The sequence below is a fragment of the Megalobrama amblycephala genome, linkage group LG17 (assembly GCF_018812025.1).
Source record: "Megalobrama amblycephala isolate DHTTF-2021 linkage group LG17, ASM1881202v1, whole genome shotgun sequence".
Classification (NCBI taxonomy): domain Eukaryota; kingdom Metazoa; phylum Chordata; class Actinopteri; order Cypriniformes; family Xenocyprididae; genus Megalobrama; species Megalobrama amblycephala.
The window spans coordinates 8951992-8974071 of NC_063060.1; the positions used below are offsets into that span (position 1 = coordinate 8951992).

Below are 22080 nucleotides of genomic sequence, written 5' to 3' on the forward strand. Positions count from 1 at the left end.
CTGAGCATTTATGAGGTGTTATAGTGTACGGGAACTGTGCTAATTGTGCTGCTCTGTGACAGGTGTCTCTGAATTACTGACAAAGTCATGCAGATTCTTTATTTGGAGCTGATGACAATCCTTTGGGCTTTCAGAATGAGCACTCAGAAGATCCTAAAGGACACTAAAATACTCCATGCTGCATTGTCATTTGGTAGTTGACAGTTGCAGCTCCTTGTTCCCACCTATTATGTTCCCTTGAAGAAGTATGCTTAAGTAGTTTATTCAGAGCAATATAAATCTACTTTTAGTGCCAACCAACTGCAGTTTCATGGGTTTGCATGTTTATATAATCCTTGAGTATGATTTGAGACTCAATTTGAGTACTGAAAGCTCCCCTGGACATATGAATGAATAGAAATGATGCATTAGATGTGATGATAGAGGGATGCCAGAAGAACTGGCACACTAGTAATGCAAACAGCTGTTTCTTGAGTAATGATTGACAAGATTAGATGAACTAGCTCCTCCCACACTTTTTTTTAGAATCCCATTTTAATCCATCTCTTGGCAATCTCAGTCAACAGTAGTACCAGATGGAACAAAGTATTCTATTCTACTCTACTCTATTCCATGGAATAATTTTGAATTAATTAATTGAATTAATTGAATAAGGCCTGTATCTCTGATCCTTAAACAAACAAGCAGTCTAGAATCCATCATTCCAGAATTCCAAAGTATTAAAAATAAACCTCAACACTTAACGGTGGAGGACTGTAGTGGTGCAGGGGGCAACACATGATATTTTTAACAAATCAGTTGAGAGTAAAAGACTTTACTAGAAAAATGGGCAGGTATCATTAATCCATCTCATCTTAAAGGGGTCATGAACTGCATTTTTTTATTTTATGCATGTTCTCTGGGGTCCACTTATAATGTTATCAATATTTTTACATAAAAAGCATCTGAATTTAGAAATAATAAGCTATTTTCTATCCTGTTTTCTGTCCAGCTTTTTTCGACTAACGAGGAATTTTTTTTGAGTTCTGAAACTTACAAGATGTTTTATACTACAATGACCTCTTACATGTCAAAAGATCAAGGAAAATTTGATTTCTCAATTCTTGACACCTTTAAAACATACATTAGACTAAGTGCAGCTGCCATAATTTTATGCCATTAGAGATGTCATTAGGTTTAAAATAATACACTAGAGGATGTGATCCCCATTAGCACCTCATTATCCACAGTACAGCTCACAGATCTCCTCACACACTCAAATATTCCAGAAAACCGAAGACTGTTAGTTTTCTAACATGCATAATATCTTCACTAAAACATCTTAAGATCTTCATTGGAAGTAAAACCAACTTCTGTTTGTAAATGAAGGAATGTATGGTGTTATGATCCTCTTTGTCTCCACAGACAACGATCATTAGACAGTGATGAACACAGGACAGCTGATGACACACGTCCATTCACAAATCATTCCTGGGACACCATCTGTGCACTGACCTATGGGAAATACTGTAACCCTACCCTATCTTTCAGCTTTACATCAGAGAAAGAAATCGAGACAGATAGAGAGAATACAACTAGTTCCTGTGACCTCGCTTTGAGGTCTTTGATATATGTGTGTGTGTGTGTGTGCGAGTGCATGTGTGTATAGTGACAGCTGACAATGTGAGGAATTGCATGGGCACAGACTGTGGGCATTCTGAAAATAACAATGAGGATTCAAGTTTGGAACCACACCTATTTTTCCCGTAACTCCTCCTGTTCCTAAACAACTGTGTTTCCCTCACATACTGAACAGATGCTGGAGAACCTTTCTTCACTAATGCTTCTTTGAGGATATCAGACATGGATCAGAACTCTCCATCAAAATCTGTCTGGTTATGGTCCCTCCTATCTCTTTTCTTCTCAGGTTAGACGATTTGTTTTTCTGAGTTCATGGGTTTGTTCTAAAGCTTAATTTTAAAATCCAGCTACTGAGTGAACTAATCCAGATTGTGACAATGCAGATTGTCACAAAAAATGTGTTGTAGAAAGCAAATGGAAAAGTAATTAAATTCTGGCAGAATAAATCCTTTATGGCATCACTGGTCTCTCATACACATGATCATATTCTGCTATTATATGTTAAGTGTTAAAGTTAGTGAGTGTCAGCTTGTCAAACAGGGTGTTAAATAGGGTGTTAAATCTTTGTTGCTCTACACAAGCATTGCATAAAACTTGTCATGTCTATAAATGTTAATACTATAAGAGATTGTTTAACGTTTAATTCTGAAGGTGTAATGCGTGCATATACACATAAGACTAAAGTTCAAGAGGAAGACTGTTCTGAGGAAAAAAAAAAAAAACCTAAAAACTTTGAACCCTAGGAATAAATAAGCCCTTTAATTACCCATTAATTTTATTTGGACACAAGTCACACTTGACACATATATGTATGAATGTCATTGCATTATAAAAATTTCAAGGAAGTTGCATATAAATGCAAAAGAACTCAAGAACTAACGTTTTTCTGATCAATTAGTTTTTACTTTTAAAGTGGTCTCAAGATTTTTAGTGGATGAATGATGTCAGCTGTTGGTGTAGATTTTCATATTTTTATTTCAAATTATTATGCACAAAATATATCTTTTTATCATTTACAATCTTGAAATTGTGCTTGCATTATCCTTTAAATACCACTTGCTTTTTATATTTTGTTACTTAATGCAAAGGCATTCAGGCATTATTAAGTGTGCCTTAAAGGGACAGTTCACCCAAAAATGAAAATTTTTGTCATCATTTACTCAAGTAGTTCCAAACCTGTATGAATATCATTCTTCTGCTGAACACAAAAGAATATATTCTGAAGAATATGGGTAAGAATAAATGGCTTGGAACTTGAGGTTGAGTAAATGACAGAATTTTAATTTTTTGTTAAAGGTGCCATTGAACGTTTTTTTACAAGATGTAATATAAGTCTAAGGTGTCCCCTGAATGTGTCTGTGAAGTTTCAGCTCAAAATACCCCATAGATTTTTTAAATTAATTTTTTAACTGCCTATTTTGGGGCATAATTAGAAATGTGCCGATTCAGGCTGAGGCCCCTTTAATTGCTCGCATTCTCCGCCCCCTCCCGAGCGCTCGACTCTATCACTGCATAAACAAAGTTCACACAGCTAATATAACCCTCAAAATGGATTTTTACAAAGTGTTCGTCATGCATGCTGCATGCATACATCGGATTATGTGAGTATAGTATTTATTTGGATGTTTACATTGATTCTGAATGAGTTTGAGGCTATGCTCCGTGGCTAACGGCTAATGCTACACTGTTGGAGAGATTTATAAAGAATGAAGTTGTGTTTATGAATTATACAGACTGCAAGTGTTTAATAATGAAAATAACGACGGCTCTTGTCTCCGTGAATACAGTAAGAAACGATGGTAACTTTAACCACATTTAACAGTACATTAGCAACATGCTAACGAAACATTTAGAAAGACAATTTACAAATATCACTAAAAATATCATGTTATCATGGATCATGTCAGTTATTATTGCTCCATCTGCCATTTTTCACTATTGTCCTTGCTTGCTTACCTAGTCTGATGATTCAGCTGTGCACAGATCCAGACGTTAATACTGGCTGCCCTTGTGTAATGCCTTGAACATGAGCTGGCATATGCAAACATTGGGGGGCGTACATATTAATGATCCTGACTGTTACGTAACAGTCGGTGTTGAGATTCGCCTGTTCTTTGGAGGTCTTGAGATTTATATAAGAAGAAGGAAACAATGGAGTTTGAGACTCACTGTATGTCATTTCCATGTACTGAACTCTTGTTATTTAACTATGCCAAGATAAATTCCATTTTTAATTCTAGGGCACCTTTAAACTTTCCCTTTAAATGTAAATAATAGCTGCATCTTTAGCTCTTTAAGTTCAAAACACATGTTGTGCTTTATGCAATTCTTAACAATTTTACATTAAAGGTCGTGTTTAACTATAATAAAAAAAAACATTAACATCAGACCATTTTACTGTACTTCAGCTTTACTACAGAATGAAAACAATCAAAGTTGTAGTTGTTAGTATTAACACAGTTCTGTCATGAAACTCTAGATGGCGCAGACTAATAGGTCCTTTAACTCAACCTGCTCGTAATCACATCGTTATCTATAGGGCACAGCTGATTGGTTTCATGCTGTATCAGTAGCCAATGAACTTGTGTGCTCAGCCTTCAAAATACTTTGGTAGCATTGCCTTTGCAGAGCAGTGCGTTTCAGAAACCCTCCAACTTCCCCAACTCCACCTGTATACTGTAGATCTGATACTGGTAATTCATGTACGCTTTTGTACAGCAGCAGCATGTCTACTTGCTCACAGCAACGTGTCGTGTCCCGTACTTGAATAAAAGCAGCAGCAGCAGCAGCAGCAGCAGCGTAGCAGATCTATTCCGCCAAGACCAAACCTATCAACAATGTCATACCCATTACCATGCCAAACACTCTGAAAGTTGTCATGATTTGAAATTTTAGTTAGTACCTGACACAGGAACCTAGATTTATTTAGTTTATTCAACAAAACATAATTTTTTTGCAACTTTTGCTTAATTTAATTTAGTTAATTGAACAAGTTTTTGATTTTTTTTAACAAAGGTACAATAACTTCTTTTTTTTTTTCACGAATAATAAAATGATGGATTAGATTGACAGTATAATGCTGTACCTTTGTCTGTTTTAGATGTGGTCTGTAATCTGGAGGGATCTCTGCACAGAGATCTAATGGTAGGATACAACAAAAACATACGACCTATGGAGCACTACGGTGACATCACTGATGTGAAGATCAAGATGACCCTCACCAACCTCATTTCTCTGGTAAAGCTCTGTCTGTGTTTACACAAGGTAAATATATGTGTAAATATATGTGACACTATGGTTTATCATCTTTTTTCATGTTCAGAATGAGAAAGAGGAGACCCTCACCACTTGCGTTTGGATTGAGATGGTAAGACAAATCGCATTTGTGTATTTGTCCAGTATATAGTGATTTCAGAGCAAAATCTCTTTCTTTCTTTCTCTCTCTGTCTAGCAATGGCGTGATTATCGACTCCGCTGGGCTAACAGGACAGGGTTTGAGGCCTATGAGAACATCACCCGAATGCGTCTTCCCTCTAAAGCCATCTGGCTGCCCGATGTGGGCCTGGAGAACAAGTGAGTGATTGAATTATTGAAGATTGTTTTGATTGCGCAGATTATCCAACAGGCAGATACACAAAATGTAACCAAATCACTAATAAAAGTAAAAAAATCATCATCATGATCATCATCTCACTGTATCTTTAGTTGTTATGTTTGAAACCTTTTCACAAATCTGAGTATTTTAGCCCATCCAATATGACACACCTTTTTTTTGTGTGTGTACTATGTGTAAAGTGTGGATGGGCGTTTTGAGGTGGCGCTTTACACTAACGCTCTGATAGATCCAGACGGTAGCGTGGTCTGGTTGCCCCCTGCCATCTACCGAAGCTCCTGTGGCATCAAAGTCAACTACTTCCCCTTCGACTGGCAGAACTGCAGCATGGTGTTCAGGTACGGCTGATCCGTCTGTCCGACAGTGGTGACCGGTGGAAATTGCTGTCAAATAGATTAATCGCAATTAATCGCACCTAACATAAAAGTTTGTGTGTGTGTATATTTACAAACTATTATGTTATATGTGGTTCATTGCAATTAACCGCGATTAATCGATTTGATAGCACTAGTGGAAATACATGAAAATAGGATGAGTAGCTTTATGCTGGGTTTCACTCTGATTGCTTTGGCAGGTCTCAGACATACAATTCCAATGAAATTAAACTGATGCTGTCAGATGAGGATAACATCACTATGGAATGGATTGAGATCGATCCAGAAGCTTTTACTGGTACTAAACCTCATGTAGGGCCTTATTTTTCGTCAAGTCATTGCTCTTTCTGTAAAATTCAGTTGTTGGGTGTTAACTGCGGTTAACTGCTGTGAAAGTCAGTAATTTCCTGTAAGCCTCTTTAGTAAAATTAACATTTATATTCTACTTCTGTCCATGTCAGAAAAATGCGTCTGCTGTGTTGCATCGTGTCTGTTTACCATAAATTTGGCACCACAATGATGTTGGGTTGTGGATGTTTGCCAAAGCATTGCTAATTGGTTAAAGGAATGGTTCATCCAAAAATGAAAATTATCCCATGATTTACTCACCCTCAAGCCATTCTAGGTGTATATTACGATCTTCTGTCAGATGAACACAGTCATATTAAAAAATATCCTGGTTCTTCCAAGCTTTAAAGGTGCCCTCGAATGAAAAATTGAATTTATCTTGGCATAGCTAAATAACAAGAGTTCAGTACATGGAAATGATATACAGTGAGTCTCAAACTCCATTGTTTCCTCCTTCTTATATAAATCTCATTTGTTTAAAAGACCTCCGGAAAACAGGCGAATCTCAACATAACACTGACTGTTACATAACAGTCGGGATCATAAATATGTACACCTCCAATATTTGCATATGCCAGCCCATGTTCCCAACATTATCATTATGAAAGGCATTAGACAAGGGCAGAACGTCTGGATGTGCATAGCTGAATCAACAAACTAGGTAAGCAAGCAAGAACAACAGTGAAAAATGGCAGATGGAGCAATAATAACTGACATGATCCATGATATCATGATATTTTTAGTGATATTTGTAAACTGTCTTTCTAAATGTTTCGTTAGCATGTTGCTAATGTACTGTTAAATGTGGTTAAAGTTACCATCGGTTATTACTGTATTCACGGAGACAAGAGCCGTCACTATTTTCATTTTTAAACACTTGCAGTCTGTATAATTCATAAACACAACTTCATTCTTTATAAATCTCTCCAACAGTGTGTAATGTTAGCTTTAGCCACACAGCATAGCCTCAAACTCATTCAGAATCAATGTAAACAATATAACAGTATACAATACTCACATAATCCGCCGCATACATGACGAACACTTTGTAAAGATCCATTTTGAGGGTTATATTAGCTGTGTAAACTTTGGCACTGTTTAAGGCAAGCGCGAGCTTTGTGGGCGGAGAGCACGGGATTTAAAGGGGCCACAGCATAAATCGGTGCGTTTATAATGATGCCCCAAAATAGGCAGTTAAAAAAATAAATTAAAAAAAATATATATGGGGTATTTTGAGCTGAAACTTCACAGACACATTCAGGGGACACCTTAGACTTATATTACATCTTTTAAAAACATAATCTAGGGCACATGATAAACGTAATTCATAAGGTCCCAGGGGTTTAATAAAGTCCTTCTAAAGCAAAGTGATGGGTTTTTGTAAGAAAAATATCCATATTTGAAACTTTATAAACTATAATAACTGGCTTCCAGCAACAGCTGTACACGAGTCTAGTTCCATCGGAGGAGCGACTTCTGACCCGAAGCATGACGTATTGACGGACACCAGAAACACAGAGGATAGAACAAAACAAAACACCAGTCACATATTAGAAGTCTAAAACAAGAATTAAGAGAATTGTCTGAGGATTTCGATATAAGAGAAGAGGAGCTTGAGTTTGTTGCCCAGCCCTTTTTGCTTGAACCGTGAGAGGTGTCTTCTCTTACCTAAGCTTATGCTACTCCTTCATCCTTCGTCATACGTCAGGTCAGAGGTCACTTTTCCGCCGGAACTAGACTTGTGTACGGCTGTTGCTGGAAGCCAGATATTATAGTTTATAAAGTTTTAAATATGGATATTTTTCTTACAAAAACCCATTGCTTCACTTCATAGGGCCTTTATTAACCCCCTGGAGCCGTATGGATTATTTTATTATGGATGCACTCTTTCAGGCTTCAAAATCTTGAGCCCTATTGACTACTATTATAAAGCTTGGAAGAGCCAGGATATAACTCTGATTGTGTTCGTCTGTAAGAAGTCATATTCACCTAGGATGGCTTGAGGGTGAGTAAATTATGGGATCATTTTCATTTTTGGGTGAAGAATCCCTTTAAAAGTGTGGTCACAGCATTTTTTTTTCTTAAATTTCACTTTATTTCACAGTGACTATATATATGTATATATAAAGTCAAGTCACTGTGAAAAAGTGAAATTTCAGCAATTTTTTTTATTTTAAAATTTTTATTTTCATTTTATATTATATATATTTATTTAAATATATGGAAAAGCTGGCAGTTTTGTAAGCTGATTCAGAGTTGATTACAAGTAGGAATAGTTACAGTAGCGTTTGCCTTAGCAAACTATAATTAGTATTATCATTATGCTCATTAACATGAATTGTGTCCTGTGCCCTGATTGGCCAGAGAATGGGGAATGGATTATTAAGCACCGTCCTGCTAAGAAGATAGTGAATAATCGATACAGCCCAGATGAGTTGGAGCACCAGGAGATCATCTTCTTCCTCATAATCCAGAGGAAACCCCTGTTCTACGTCATCAATATTATCGTGCCCTGTGTCCTCTTCTCATCTCTTGGGCTACTCGTCTACTTCCTGCCGGCCAAAGGTCAGACTCCATAGCAAATGCTACAGATGTCATGGTCAAAATCCAACAGTTACAGAAGAAATGAACTAAACATGAAGTGGGTCTAGTGATGTCATGCAGGGCCATTGACCAGGATGGAGAAACCTGTGAATAAATGTTTTCATCCATTTGATGATAAACATTAATTCATTTGCATTTTGATAATCAAACTGAAGTGAATTAGTAACTTTTACAGTAAGAGATCTATTTAATCAAATGATGAGACATTTAGTTATGAAATGAATCCCTCATTCTCTACGACTGTTCATAGTGGCAATTGACTGACTGGGTTATGATCTGCGTGTTTATTGATGATTCAATTATTTGTTTTTGTCAGCTGGAGGACAGAAATGCACAATGACCATTGCAATCCTGCTCGGTCAGACTGTCTTCCTGTTCCTTATCGCCAAGAAAGTGCCAGAAACCTCCCAGGCTGTTCCTCTCATTGGAAAGTGAGTCTGTGCTTTTATTCACTCATCACACCTTTTTTCAGCAGTTTTAGGTAAACTTGTATTCAATGTGGCCACGTACACTCTGCAGCTAAATTCGGTTGTCAGTTCACCTTTTAGTGCTTAATCTCGTTCTGTACACACACAGTTCAGTAAAATACGGGAGTTACAACCGTATTAACTCCCGATAAATACAGGTAGTGACAACCGCATTTACAGAAATTCTATGCAGTGTGTACGGAACCGAACTGAACAACTAGTTGTTAATGACACCAGTGTAACGTGTGTCTCTCGTGTATGCGCGGCGATTCACAAGGAAAGCACAAGCCTATCCAAATGCTTTATGCTGAAAATCGCGATTCATGTCTGCTCACTTTAATAACTCAATAAACCCGTTTGCTTTATGAGACGAGCTTAAACAACAAGCTTATAATGAGTGACCATGGCAACACAGAATGAAAGCGGCGCACTGTGTGAAACTGGCTATACAAGCATAAACAAAACACGACGCCTCCGTCGACTGTGTTAGTGCGTTTAGTTAAATTGCTGAAAATAACGAGTGTTTTGTCACTTTAATATTACTTTGGTCACGATAACGGATACCAAACACGAGAGACGCCAGAACGTCACTATGGTTTCCAAGCTGTCAATCATCGCATTTTCGAGAGTGAGTCGTGTTCCGTACACACATGTAATTTAGGGGATTCACTCCCGCATTTAAATGCGGTTGTCACTCCTGAAACTTACAGTGTGTAGGTGGCCTGTATGTAATAAAAGATAAAACATACGCCTACAGTAGCCTATTGTTCAAAAGTTTGGGGTCAGTAAGATAATTAATACATTTATTTAGCCAGGGTGCATTACATTTATCAAAAGTGTCATTTACATTGTGACTAAAGTTTTCTATTTCAAATAAATGCTGTTCTTTTGAAATTCCTGTTCTTTACAGAATCCTGAAAAATAGTATATTAGGCAGCACAAGTGTTTTCAGCATTGAAAATAATAAGAAATTTCTCTTGAATATCAAATCATCATAGAATGGTTTCTGAGTGACATTGACGACTGGAGTAATGTTGTGGCAAAAATAAACAAATCACCAAACTCACTGTGTAAAACACAAACTCAATCCAAATGTCTTTTAAAAATTTATTTCTTGCAAGAAAGATCAGACAGTCATACAAGCTCTAAGAGAGCTGGTAGAGTGAAAGATAGATAACAGCTTTTCTCTGTTGCTCTTATACCCCTAATCTCTAAGGTTGAAACCTTATTCTCACCCATATTCTGCCCACGAAAAAAAAAAAAACTCTGTTCCACCTTTCATGTGACAACCCCTGCTTTCTTATTTATGTCATCCTTTTCAGTTGCCTTGCCTCCCAACCAAAAAATAACGACCCCAAAGGTGAAAGGTTTCTTTAAAGTTTCACACAAATCATACAACAGAGGTTCAGAATTTCAGAATACATAATTCAACCTTGATAGTGTTTTTGGAGGAGACATGCACATTTTAAAATTTCCACTACAAGTAATGATGCTAAAAATTCGGCTTTGCCATCAAAGCAATGAATTGCATTTTAAAATATATATAAAAAGTGAAATGAATAAGCCTTAGGCTGAAGGAAATGCAAATTCAAGCCTGTACAATAGAGGGCACATTTCAAACAAACAAGCCTTTCAGCATGCCACCATTCTGGAATACATAAGAACATGGATGCAGGAGAAGAAGTAAATGAGTAAATGCACGCTCACATTTAGTCTAGAACTAGTCTAGAATAACCATCATGTTTACACAGCACACACAACACCTCTGCACTTACTCCCGATTTCTCTCAACACGGGAACAGGAGAGCTGTCAGTCAATAAATTGGAAAAGTAACTAGATATTTTGTTGTAAATTTAAAAGTAATGTGTTACTTTACTAATTACTTAAAAAAAAGTAATCTGATTACGTAACTCACTTTACTTGAAATGCGTTACCCACAACACGGGTAGATAGTTTGCTCATATTTCAAACCAGCCAATCAGATTAGAGCTTGGCAGTTTGAGAAAGTGCTTGCCATTTTTTAGTGAACAGATTGTGGGAGATCTGTGGATGTGCTATGTAGACTGTCTGTGTGTTTGTGGTTTATAGAAAAGGTTAGCATAAGAGCTAATTCAGGTAGTGAAATCGTGCTGTTCCAGCCCCCATTGAGAAATATGTGTTTTTTTTTGGCAGGTATCTGATGTTTGTGATGTCCGTGACCACAATAACTGTGATGAACTGTGTGGTTGTGTTGAACGTCTCTCTGCGAACTCCAAACACCCACCCCATGAGCAACACCATCAGAAAGGTACAACAGAACTGTCTAACCTCTTTGTGCTTTTTGTCCAATCCATAAGGAAAGAATGAGTAAGTTATTATTATACATGATGCTGGGAACGTGAAGGTCTTGGATTTGATTCCCAGGAAATGTACTGTGTGTACATCTTGATGCAATCACTTTGTGCTAAAAGCATAAATTTGCCAAATGCATACATGTAGTGCTAAGGTCTATAATCACTTTCCCCTCCATTTTGGGGTGACTCAGGTCCTGCTGAACATCCTTCCCCGTCTACTGAGGATGACGATGCAGCGCTGGACACCTGAGCAGGAGGAAGGGGATTTTAAAATGTTTGCCCTGGGTAACGGCACCCCGCTTCGCCGCAGGAGACGCAGCTCTTTGGGGTTAATAGCAAAGGCTGATGAATACATGTTCAGAACAGCACGCTCTGAGCTGATGTTCAGTCGACTGAAGGAGAGGAAGGGGCTGCTCAAGAACACTTTGGAGAAAATACGTGAGTGAACAGTTATGAACAAACTATATACATTACCATTTAAAAGTTTGTGGTTGGTAAGGTTACCTCCTCTTTTTTAAAGAAATTAATACTTTTATTCTGTAATGATTCATAAAATTGATTAAAAGTAACTGTAAAGACAAGGTTACAAAAGATTTTGATTTTAAATAAATGCTGTTTTTTTGAACTTTCTATTCATCAAAGAATTTTGAATTTATCGTAGTTTCCACAAAAATATTAAGCAGCACAACTGATAATTTCAACATTGATATTAATGTTTCTTGAGCAGCAAAGCATCATATTAGAATGATTTCTGAAGAATCATGTGACACTAAAGACTGGAGTAATGATGCTGAAAATTCAGCTTTGCATCACAGGAATGAATTACATTTTAAAATATATTAAAATAGAAAACTTTTATTTTAAATTGTAGTAATATTTTACAATTATTATTATTTTTTTTTTTACAATAATTTTTTTTTACTGTAGTGTTGACCAAATAAATTAGCCTTAGCATAAGATACTTTTTTAAAAAAAAAAATTAATTTAATATTAATATTAATATCTTTAAAATAATTATTGTATTCAATAAGGTTAGTATCATTAACAAATTAAAACTATTAAAACATTGATAAATAAAATAAAATAATAAAATAAAATAAAATAATTAAATGAAAAACTTGAGAAATGAAAACTTTTAGAAATGTTGCCTTGGCAATAAACTGAAAAAAAGTGTACCTTGAAGCACTAAAGTTATTAAATGGAAAATGATAATATTAATAATAATAAAACAAAAACATAAACTGAAATAAAAATAAATTAAACCTGAAGAGAAATATTTAAAATGCAGATATACTAAACATAAAAATAAAATTAACTAAAAATCAAAAAAAAAAAAAAAAAAAGCTAATTCAAAATATTAATAAACCGTAATAAATCTAAACTAAAATAACACTGGTATTTAATAGTATATAAATATTTATAATAAATAATATATAAAAAATATTAATACTAAATGTTGAACATTTTAAATAACGATATATTATTAAATAAAATGTTTCCTATTAAATACAACTAAATAACATTTTCTGCTGTTTTTTTTACCCCAAATGGTTGCAGGCATTAATTTGCTGTTTTGTGGTTTGACCTCAGAAAATGGTCTAGGAGGAAACACAGCACAGGATCTGGAATCCAGTTTGGCTTCGGCTTCATTAGAAGTGCAGCAGTGTGTGTCTTCCTGTAAACACATTGCAGAAACTGCCAAGCATCGAAATGACTTTCAAAGTGTGAGTCACTTTTCCAGAATTCTTTAAACATGAGGCTGAATGTGTCTTTCATTTACAAAATAAACATCAGTTTGTTTGTGTTAGAGTTTAACTTTCCAATCCCAGAAAAACCTGTTGACGTCTGCATTCCCAACATCCTTTTTCTCGCTCTGCAGGAAAATGAAGAATGGTTTCTGGTTGCCAGGGTGATTGACAGGATGTGCTTCATCGTCATGGCGCTGCTGTTTATACTGGGCACCATCGGAATCTTCCTCATGGGACATTTTAACCAGGCGCCATCCCAGCCCTTCCCTGGAGACCCCAAAAAATACCTACCTGAAATCTCACCTGGAGACATCACAGGCTGAACACAAGACTCAGAGAAAGCGCAGCTTTGAAAAGCTGGAGGACTTTGTTGAAGATACTCCGGAGATAAAAAGCCAACAGTTTTGCTGTACTGTGGCAAAGGAACTCTCAGTTTGTGCTGCAGGCCTACTGAAAGTGATTCAAGGTCTCCAGAGAAGAGAATTGGTTGGATCTAAAGCCATCTGAGACATAAAATGACTTTGATCAGTTCATAATTATGAATGTGATATTATTTGCTTGTCAGTCAGCTTTAATATTGTGTAGTGATTCAACAGTTGATGATTTTCTGAAAATAAAATAAAAAAGATAACATTTTCTTAGAGCTAAAGGATGATGTTCTGCATGGAATCATGTGAATTGTTTCAGTTTATGTAATATCACTCCACCACCCCCCACTAACTTGAGGAGGATCTTAATTACATGGCTGACTGCTACTTTTCTGTCTGACAAAGACCAGATCCGGGAAGGACAGAGTGGGGCAGAAGGGGGGTGTGTGGTGTAGGACTAGCTTCTGAACTACTAACACACAGTATTTGAAGCTTGTCTGGAAGCTGTTTCTCAGTAAAGGAAGCCCTCATTTCATCAATACTGCACCTGCCCAACAGCCCCTAAAAGCTCAGAACCTGAAATGGTAAGAATTCATCTCTCATCTCTGTTCTATTGGTATTGGTTAATGTCTTGAGGGGATAGTTCACAATTGAAAATCCTGTCATCATTTACTCACCCTCAAGTTGTTCTAAACCTGTATGAATTTCTTTCTTCTGCTGAACACATAAGATATTTCAGAAAATATGGGTAGCCAAACAGGTGATGGACCCCATTGACTTCCAGAGTATGGAAATAAATACTATGGAAGTCAATGGGTCCCATCAACCGTTTGGTTACTGACATTCTTCAAAATATCATCTTTTGTGTTCAGCAGAAGAAAGAAATTCATACAGGTGTGGAACAACTTGGGGGTGAGTAAATGATGACAGAATTTTCATTTTTGGTGAACTATCCCTTTAATGACGAATGTCTTAGCATAGTTACACAACAAATGCCCTATTATGGCTTAATCACAAACTTTTATATTAAAAGGAAAATAAATGGAATCTTCAAGGATTGTCTGGAAAGATGTAAATCTAGAAATACAGAGGTGAATGAAACAAAAAGATTCACGATTGAATATTATTTAATTTATTCATTATTTCATGTTTCCTAAAAAGCTGTTTGCAAAGAAAGAGAGAGAGAGAGAGAGAGAGAGAGAGAGAGAGAGAGAGAGAGAGAAATACATTTGACCTTATTTATTTTCTGGTCTTTTAGTGTATAAAATCAGTCAACTCAGTCAACTTAAGTGTATAAAAGGAGTCAGCTTAGCTAATATTAATATTAAAATAAATAATTTGATGTTTAATATTTAATAAGTAATGTTATTAAATAATAGTTATTAAATTTCTTAAATTTGTTGCTATTTTTTATAGTTTATTGTTTGCAAGTTTTATGAAACAATCTTGGTTATGAAATGCTTACTGCACAGAAAAAAACATCTTAAAATCTTAAATATCTAAAAAAAAATATGTTAAAAACAACTACCTAGTCGGTACTGAAATTTTAAAGGGTTCTCTGACAGCAAATCATAGTGGACCAGATCTGCACCCCCCACCCCACACACACACACACACACAAGAAATGCATCGTATTATAAAAAATAAAATAGGTCCTAAATGGCAATTCTCACAGATTTTCAGTGACATTTGACTATTATTTTTAAATTTCAAATGCAATGTTTCTACCTCTGCATTCTCTCTCTCTCGATCAGGCCTTCCCATCTGTGACCGCTCAGCCTCTTCCCTTTGGTCTGGAAAGGGAGAGACATATTGACATGCTCTTCAGAGCTTTCCACAGGCAGATTAGACCTACTTCAGACAGCCAGGACCTCACACCTGTGCTCCGGCCTACAGGCAGGAGAGGAGAGGACGAGGGACCTGGAGGGAAAGAGATGGACAGTGAGGGTAAAAAACTGGGAAAATTGTCTGTTCTGAGAACAGTCACAAGACTCCACATTAATGCCAGACCAGAACTACAAGGTGAATAAAACATCCATAAAATCAATAAAACTTTATTTTTTTATTTATTTTTTTTTTTATAAAAAAATAACACCTTTAAAAGGTTGTGAGTTTATAAGGTTCCTGTATTATCTCTATAAACAGAAAATGATTCAAAAGCTTTTTCTTATTAATTTTAATGAGACATGATCGACATATTATAATAATAAAATATAATATTATATACTAAAAGTGATGTCCGTAGCTGTAGTTGGCCTTTTTTGCCAAATAATTTTGTCAGATAAATAATACCTTAGCCAAGTTTAGTGTTTTGTTTTTCCTTCATATTTAAAATATTTAAAAAATATAAAATATTTCTCTTGTATTTTGATCATTTAACTGAGCTTGTAGGGTCAAAAAACCAACACCCCCTCTGTACATTACTTTTTGTCACTAATGTATTTTTATTGGATGATGTGGAATAGCTTGGACACAGTTTGAGTATTCACAGTATACAATTTCCTGTGTAAATATAAAAAGGTTTAATGGAGGTTTACATTTATGTAATGTCTCAGGTCCACAGTGCGTCGCCCGAAGAACATACAGCATCTCCACAGAAACCAGTGATCAGCTCTTTGTGGCTGTGGAAGGTAAATATTAGTATAATTAACTCCTCCTTACCGAGAGCCTCTGCTCTGATTGGTCAGATGGCCCAGTGTGTTGTGATTGATCTACCGCTTACAGTGTATGTCGGAAACGAAACGCTCATTACCATATCTGAATTTCAGCTCCAGAGGCTTCCTCAGCACTTGATACAAAGTGATGTGAACAATAACAATAGCGCCAGTTTTACCAAATCAATTTGAGTCCTCATTCTTTGGAAGTCATTGCAAAGTGGATTTGCAGTAGAAAGCATCTTCTTGATATGTCAACAGCATGAACCAATCTCTTCCAGGCCTCAGCTCCAACTACAATGTTTGAGGATCAAAGTAGGCGTTGTTCGTAGGGAGCCAATGAAGACCATAGGCTGGCATTATGCAAAACCTACGTAGGTTCAAACAGGAAGTAAGACCGGAATTACTGGCCACTCGCTTCAGGCAGTTCAGAAGCAGTTTTTCTTTTAGGAAACAGTAACTTAATTTATTACACAACTACATAAAAGTTTGTGTCCGAAAAACATAATAGAGGCATTTTAAGATGATTTTACTCTTATTTACAGTCTCCAAGCCACATGTAGACTGATATACACCTGATATACATCCACAAAAACTCTTTTTGTGTTTCCCCATCTCTGTTAGAGAGCTCATGCATGTGTATGCAATGCTGTGGTCCAGCTCGATCCTGTTCACTACAAGGCTTTGATAAGGACGCAGAATGTGTCTTCCTGTTTGAGAGGCCCCTGAGAGCGGAGATGTGCTGGCTCGGCTGCTGCCTGATGGAAATAAGTGCTTATACACCAGAGAGAGAGTTTATTGGGACAGTTCACCAAAGGTACTCATCAACAGCAAACCAGATCTTTGTCACATGTAGTTGATGAGAAGCTAATAATTAATTAAATCATTAAATCACAAAAATGTAAACTTAAAATAATCATATAGGACATAATTAACTCAAATAAAATGATCAAATTGCAGTGATTTAATCTGATGCTCGGCATGTTTAAAATAAAGTTCCATTTTTTAACATTGGTTAACTACAGTGGTTAACACCAAAAACAATGAAAAATACTTCTAAAGCATTTATTAATCTTAGTTAATAAATTCAGCATTTACAAATACATTATTAAAGTCAAAAGTTCTATCTATTAATATTTAATAAATCTGAGCTGACATGAACTAACAAGTTGTATTAATGTATTTCTATTAAATAACATAAACAAAGATGAATACTGTGACAAATGTTACAGTTAGTTAATGCATTAACTAACATCAACTAATGGGACCTTATTATAAAGTGTTACCTCAACTAATAAAAATTACAAAATTACAACAAAATTACTAAAACTTTAAAATGAAAATGAAAACAGAAAATACAAAATTAAAAACAAATTCATAATATATATATATATATATATATATATATATATATATATATATACTAATAACTATAATAGTATGTCAGTAATACTAAAATAACACTTGTTTAACATCTGAAAGTGAAGAATTTGAGAGATATTACTATTGTACGTAGTTTGTTGTGTAAAATAAAAATTATTTTATAATTATGATATATTAATGTTTAAAATACAATTGCATTATTACAATAGTAATTTTTTTGTCTTCATTTTTATACACTAATTAGAGTAAAAAAATAATATAATATAACAGTATACTTTATTATTAGTATTATTAACACACAGATGTGCTGTTAAATTATTGAAATATTAACTTCAAATTTAAGGGGGTATTTCAAAGAATATATTTTGTGTCAAAGGGGTTCAGCTGGGGAAAAAAAGTTAGGAATCCACACTGCAAAAAATCACCTACTTTTAGACAGGAAAAAGCCATCCGATCGACATGATAAGCATTTAACTGCAGTTTATACAGGATATACAGATATGAACATCCCAGTGTTTGATAACAATATTGGAATGCTGCTTGTCCAATTAAATTAGTCGACCGGATCGAACTGTTGTGTAATGGATGAGGTACTCCTGTAAATCTATTATGCAGACAAAGCCATCCACATCATGTTTCATCATGATGCCAACTATTCTGCAGGGTCAGATAAGGTCACCATTGTGTATTTACTGCGTCAGAGAAAAAGCCCTCCGGTAACCTCTCTCAGACTGAATAGGGAGAGATGTGCTAAACTTTGTAGTGCAAAACCATCAACATGACCTCCTTCTCAGGGCAGCCATGAACAAAGACCATGCCATGTTTGTTTGACTAGATCCTTTCAGCATCAGGTTATATCAGACTATAAAATCACATGAACATTCACTAGGCCTAACAGTCCAGAGAAAACTCTCTTCTACAACAAAATCCTCTGCATTAAGAGTGTGTATAAGTTCTGAGGTGTTTGTCAGGTGGAGTATGTTCACACCGTATTTCGAGGTCTGTGACTCCGAGGGCGTCTCGGCCGTGAGGATCCAGGGTTCCTGCTGCAACACACGATGTCTTTCTGAACAAGAGCTGCAGGTCAGAAACAGTCCAGAAGTCCATCTGTATTGCACACCATTTACATACCCTTCCCATACTCTTTTCTCATTTATTGAGGGCATCAGGTGGTTTCCACTATTGGTGAGAGTGTTGGGCGCATATGGAAGAGGTGGCCTGGATATAATGAGGAATGTAACATGGATCATGAGTATTTTGGACTGGATGGTAAGATTAATATCCACATTCATATCATGTGGTCTACTTCATTCTTTTTTCTTTTTTTTTTTTCTTCCTTTTTTTAACATTTAAAAATTATTTCATCACTCATTATGTTATCAACATGACAATTAATGACCTAGAAATACAGCAGAATCTTAAATATTTCCTTATTATATATCATCACGTTTCTGTATTCACTACCGTTCACGAGTTTGGGGTTTGTAAGAATTTTAGTGCTTTTGAAAGAAGTCTCTTGTGCATATTTTTTTGTATCATATAATACAGTAAAAACAGCAATATTGTGAAATATTATCATTGTTGAAAACAGTTGTGCTGTTTAATATTCAGACATTCTTCTAACTATACAGGTGCTGGTCATATAATTAGAATATAGTGAAAAAGATCATTTTTTTTATTGTAAATTATTTTTAAAAATGAAACTTTCATATATTCTAGATTCCCTACATGTAAAGTAAAACATTTCAATTATTATTTTTTTTTAATTTGTTGATTAGAGCATACAGCTAATGAAAGTCCAAAATCCAGTGTCTTAAAATATTAGAATATTTACATTTGAGTTTCATTAAATGACCATCCCTACAGTATAAATTCCGGGTATCTCTTGTTCTTTGAAACCACACTAATGGGGAAGACTGCTGACTTGGCAATGGTCCAGGAGACAATCACTGACACCCTCCACAAAGAGAGTAAGTCTCAGAAGGTCATTACTGAATGTGGTGGCTGTTTACAGAGTGATGCATCAAAGCATATTAAATGCAAAGTTGACTGGAAGGAACAAATTGGGTAGGCAAAGGTGTACAAGCAACAGGGATGACTGCAAGCTTGAGAATACTGTCAAGTAAAGCCGATTCAAACACTTGGGAGAGCTTCACAATGAGTAGAATGAAGCCGGAGTCAGCGCATCAAGAGTCACCACACTCAGACATCTTCAGGAAAAGGACTACCAAGCCACTTCTCAAACAGAAACAACGTCAGAAGCATCTTACCTGGGCTAAGGAGAAAAAGAACTGGACAGTGAACAGTGGTCGAAAGTCCTCTTTTCAGATAAAAGTAAATTTTGCATTTCATGTTGAAATCATGGTCCCAGAGTCTGAAGGAAGACTGGAGAGGCACAGATTCCAAGCTGCTTGAAGTCTAGTGTGAAGTTTCTGAAGTCAGTAATGATTTGGGGGGGCTGTGACGTCTGCTGGTGTTGGTCCATTGTGTTTTATCAAGTGCAAAGTCAATGCAGCCATCTTCCAGGAGATTTTGGAGCACTTTATGCTTCCATCTGCTGACAAGCTTTATGGAGAAGCTGATTTCCTTTTCCAGCAGGACTTTAGCACCTGCCCACAGTGCAAAAACCACTTCCAAGTGGTTTGCTGACCATGATATTACTGTGCTTTATTGGCCAGCCAACATGCCTGACCCCTGAATCTATGGGATATTTTCAAGAGAAAGATGAGAAACAGTCGATCCAACAATATACAGATGATCTGAAGGCTCAATAGTGCCTCAGCAGTGCCACAGGCTGATCACTTCCATGCCACACTTCACTGATGCTGTAATTTGTGCTAGGAGCAAGTCATTTGCTGTAATATGTGCTGCCGACCAAGTATTGAGTGCACAAATGAACATACTTTAAAGAACTTGAACTTTTCTGTTTTGCAAATCCATTTTTTGATTGATCATAGGAAATATTCTAATATTTTGAGATACTGGATTTTGGACTTTCGTGAGCTGTAAGCTCTAATCATCAAAATTAAAAAAAAAAAAACAAAAAAAAAAAACTTTTGAAATGTTTTACTTTACATGTAGGGAATCTAGAATATATGAAAGTTTCATTTTTAAAAATAATTTACAATAAAAAAACGAACTTTTTGATGATATTCTAATTATATGACCAGCACCTGTAAGTAACTTTGCAACTACATGTCAACTTATTCTACTAACCCAACAATCTCCTAATAGTATGAGAGTTACGTGTAGTTACAAATTAATAAGAATTAGTTGACATCTATCTATCAGCTAACTGTATAGTTTTAGACCAGCAGTCTTGCTAACCATCTAGCTAGCCAGCTAACTGTATAGCTTTACTAATATTAGACCAGCAGTCTTGCTAACCATCTAGCTAGCCACATAGTTTTACTAATATTAGACCAGTTATTCTAGCTTGCCAGCTAGCTGTATAGTTTTACTAATATTAGACCAGTATTCTAGCTAGCCAGCTAGCTGTATAGTTTTACTAATATTAGACGAGCATTCTTGCTAGCTGTATAATTTTACTAATATTAGACCAGCATTCTTACTCAGAGAAGCATGTATAGGCCTACCATCCAGATACATAGCTGATAGACTAGACTAATTACTGGATTAATTGTGGATTCTTTTACAACTACAGTTTATTTTTGATAATAGTGTGACTATTTCAAATTCAGTAGCTACAGCTTCAGTAGTGATTAAGAACATCTCTTTCTCTCTCAGTACCCGAAGGAATGAATTTGAACACCAAAGTGCTGTTACTAGCTGCTACCTTCCTGCTGGTAAGCTAACCACACAGATGCTGGTATTTTATTAATATGTAACATTTTTATCGTTTATCTTTTTCTGTTTGCAGAATCATATGTTCTTTGAGATGAGCTAAGTGGAAATGGTAAAGTTTCTGGGACATAAAAGACATCTGCTTCACCTCTGAAGTGAAGTGTGAACCCAGCAAATATAAAACTATGGTGACTCATATCAAGATGGAGCACTGCATTGTTTCTATGAAAACTGCAAGAAACATAGAACTCTCTAAAGCTCTGAACTGTACAGTGTAGTGCACATCAAGAATCCCTGTACAGGGCCTCTCTGCAAACTAAACACACTAAAGTAGGATTTAAAGGTTGAGTATTAATTTCTACAGAACATATTTACCCTATATAGCCTATAGTATCATATTTAATATGCACATTTCTAAGGCTTCTAAATTATCGTGATGAAAACTTTGCTGAAAAACCTGTTGTACGCGATCTACTGCATGCCTTCTGTCGTCTGCTAGTTCACACTTTTTTAGCAAGTAAAAGGCCTTTTAGTGTAATTCTAAAATGTATATTTTTTTGCTCTGAAATCTTTATTAATTTAAATAAAGTAAATATAAGAATAACTTTTATATTGTTAGTAATATTTCAAGATGAACACTAACTGGACTGAAGCAACTTTTTTAGAAAAATCTTATGTATCAAAGGTGATGCACCAGGCTTTTCAGGAATGCTTATTTGTATATCTCTTATTATAATTGTATTGCATTGCATTATTTTTCCAC

The 22080-nt window shown here is 35.7% G+C and overlaps 2 protein-coding genes across 2 annotated transcripts; both read left to right on the top strand.

Annotated features, from left to right (window-relative positions):
* The first annotated feature begins 1812 nt into the window (after nucleotides 1-1812).
* chrng (cholinergic receptor, nicotinic, gamma) lies at nucleotides 1813-13739 on the top strand. The gene is made up of 12 exons (XM_048164682.1): nucleotides 1813-1906; nucleotides 4721-4857; nucleotides 4943-4987; nucleotides 5072-5193; nucleotides 5416-5571; nucleotides 5808-5905; nucleotides 8320-8520; nucleotides 8876-8990; nucleotides 11200-11314; nucleotides 11552-11798; nucleotides 12951-13084; nucleotides 13240-13739. The coding sequence occupies exons 1-12, from the start codon at nucleotides 1843-1845 to the stop codon at nucleotides 13429-13431; spliced, it is 1626 nt and encodes a 541-aa protein (XP_048020639.1). The 5' UTR covers nucleotides 1813-1842; the 3' UTR covers nucleotides 13432-13739.
* Nucleotides 13740-13861: 122 nt separating this feature from the next.
* On the top strand, nucleotides 13862-21922 carry LOC125251623 (phospholipid scramblase family member 5). Its single transcript, XM_048164681.1, has 8 exons — nucleotides 13862-14060; nucleotides 15231-15498; nucleotides 16032-16106; nucleotides 16755-16947; nucleotides 18485-18596; nucleotides 18683-18782; nucleotides 21261-21319; nucleotides 21394-21922. Exons 1-8 carry the CDS (start codon nucleotides 14058-14060, stop codon nucleotides 21418-21420), a joined length of 837 nt encoding a protein of 278 aa, XP_048020638.1. The 5' UTR covers nucleotides 13862-14057; the 3' UTR covers nucleotides 21421-21922.
* The last annotated feature ends 158 nt before the right edge of the window (nucleotides 21923-22080 follow it).

What these genes read in the sequence shown, in the direction of transcription:
- chrng (XM_048164682.1), top strand. Translation starts at nt 1,843, where the DNA reads ATGGATCAGAACTCTCCATCAAAATCTGTCTGGTTATGGTCCCTCCTA. An exon ending in CTACTTCCTGCCGGCCAAAG is followed by an intron (nt 8,521 to 8,875) that starts GTCAGACTCCAT and finishes TGTTTTTGTCAG; the next exon opens with CTGGAGGACAGAAATGCACA. An exon ending in GCTGTTCCTCTCATTGGAAA is followed by an intron (nt 8,991 to 11,199) that starts GTGAGTCTGTGC and finishes TTTTTTTGGCAG; the next exon opens with GTATCTGATGTTTGTGATGT.
- LOC125251623 (XM_048164681.1), top strand. An exon ending in TGCCAGACCAGAACTACAAG is followed by an intron (nt 15,499 to 16,031) that starts GTGAATAAAACA and finishes GTAATGTCTCAG; the next exon opens with GTCCACAGTGCGTCGCCCGA. An exon ending in TTTCTGAACAAGAGCTGCAG is followed by an intron (nt 18,597 to 18,682) that starts GTCAGAAACAGT and finishes TGAGGGCATCAG; the next exon opens with GTGGTTTCCACTATTGGTGA.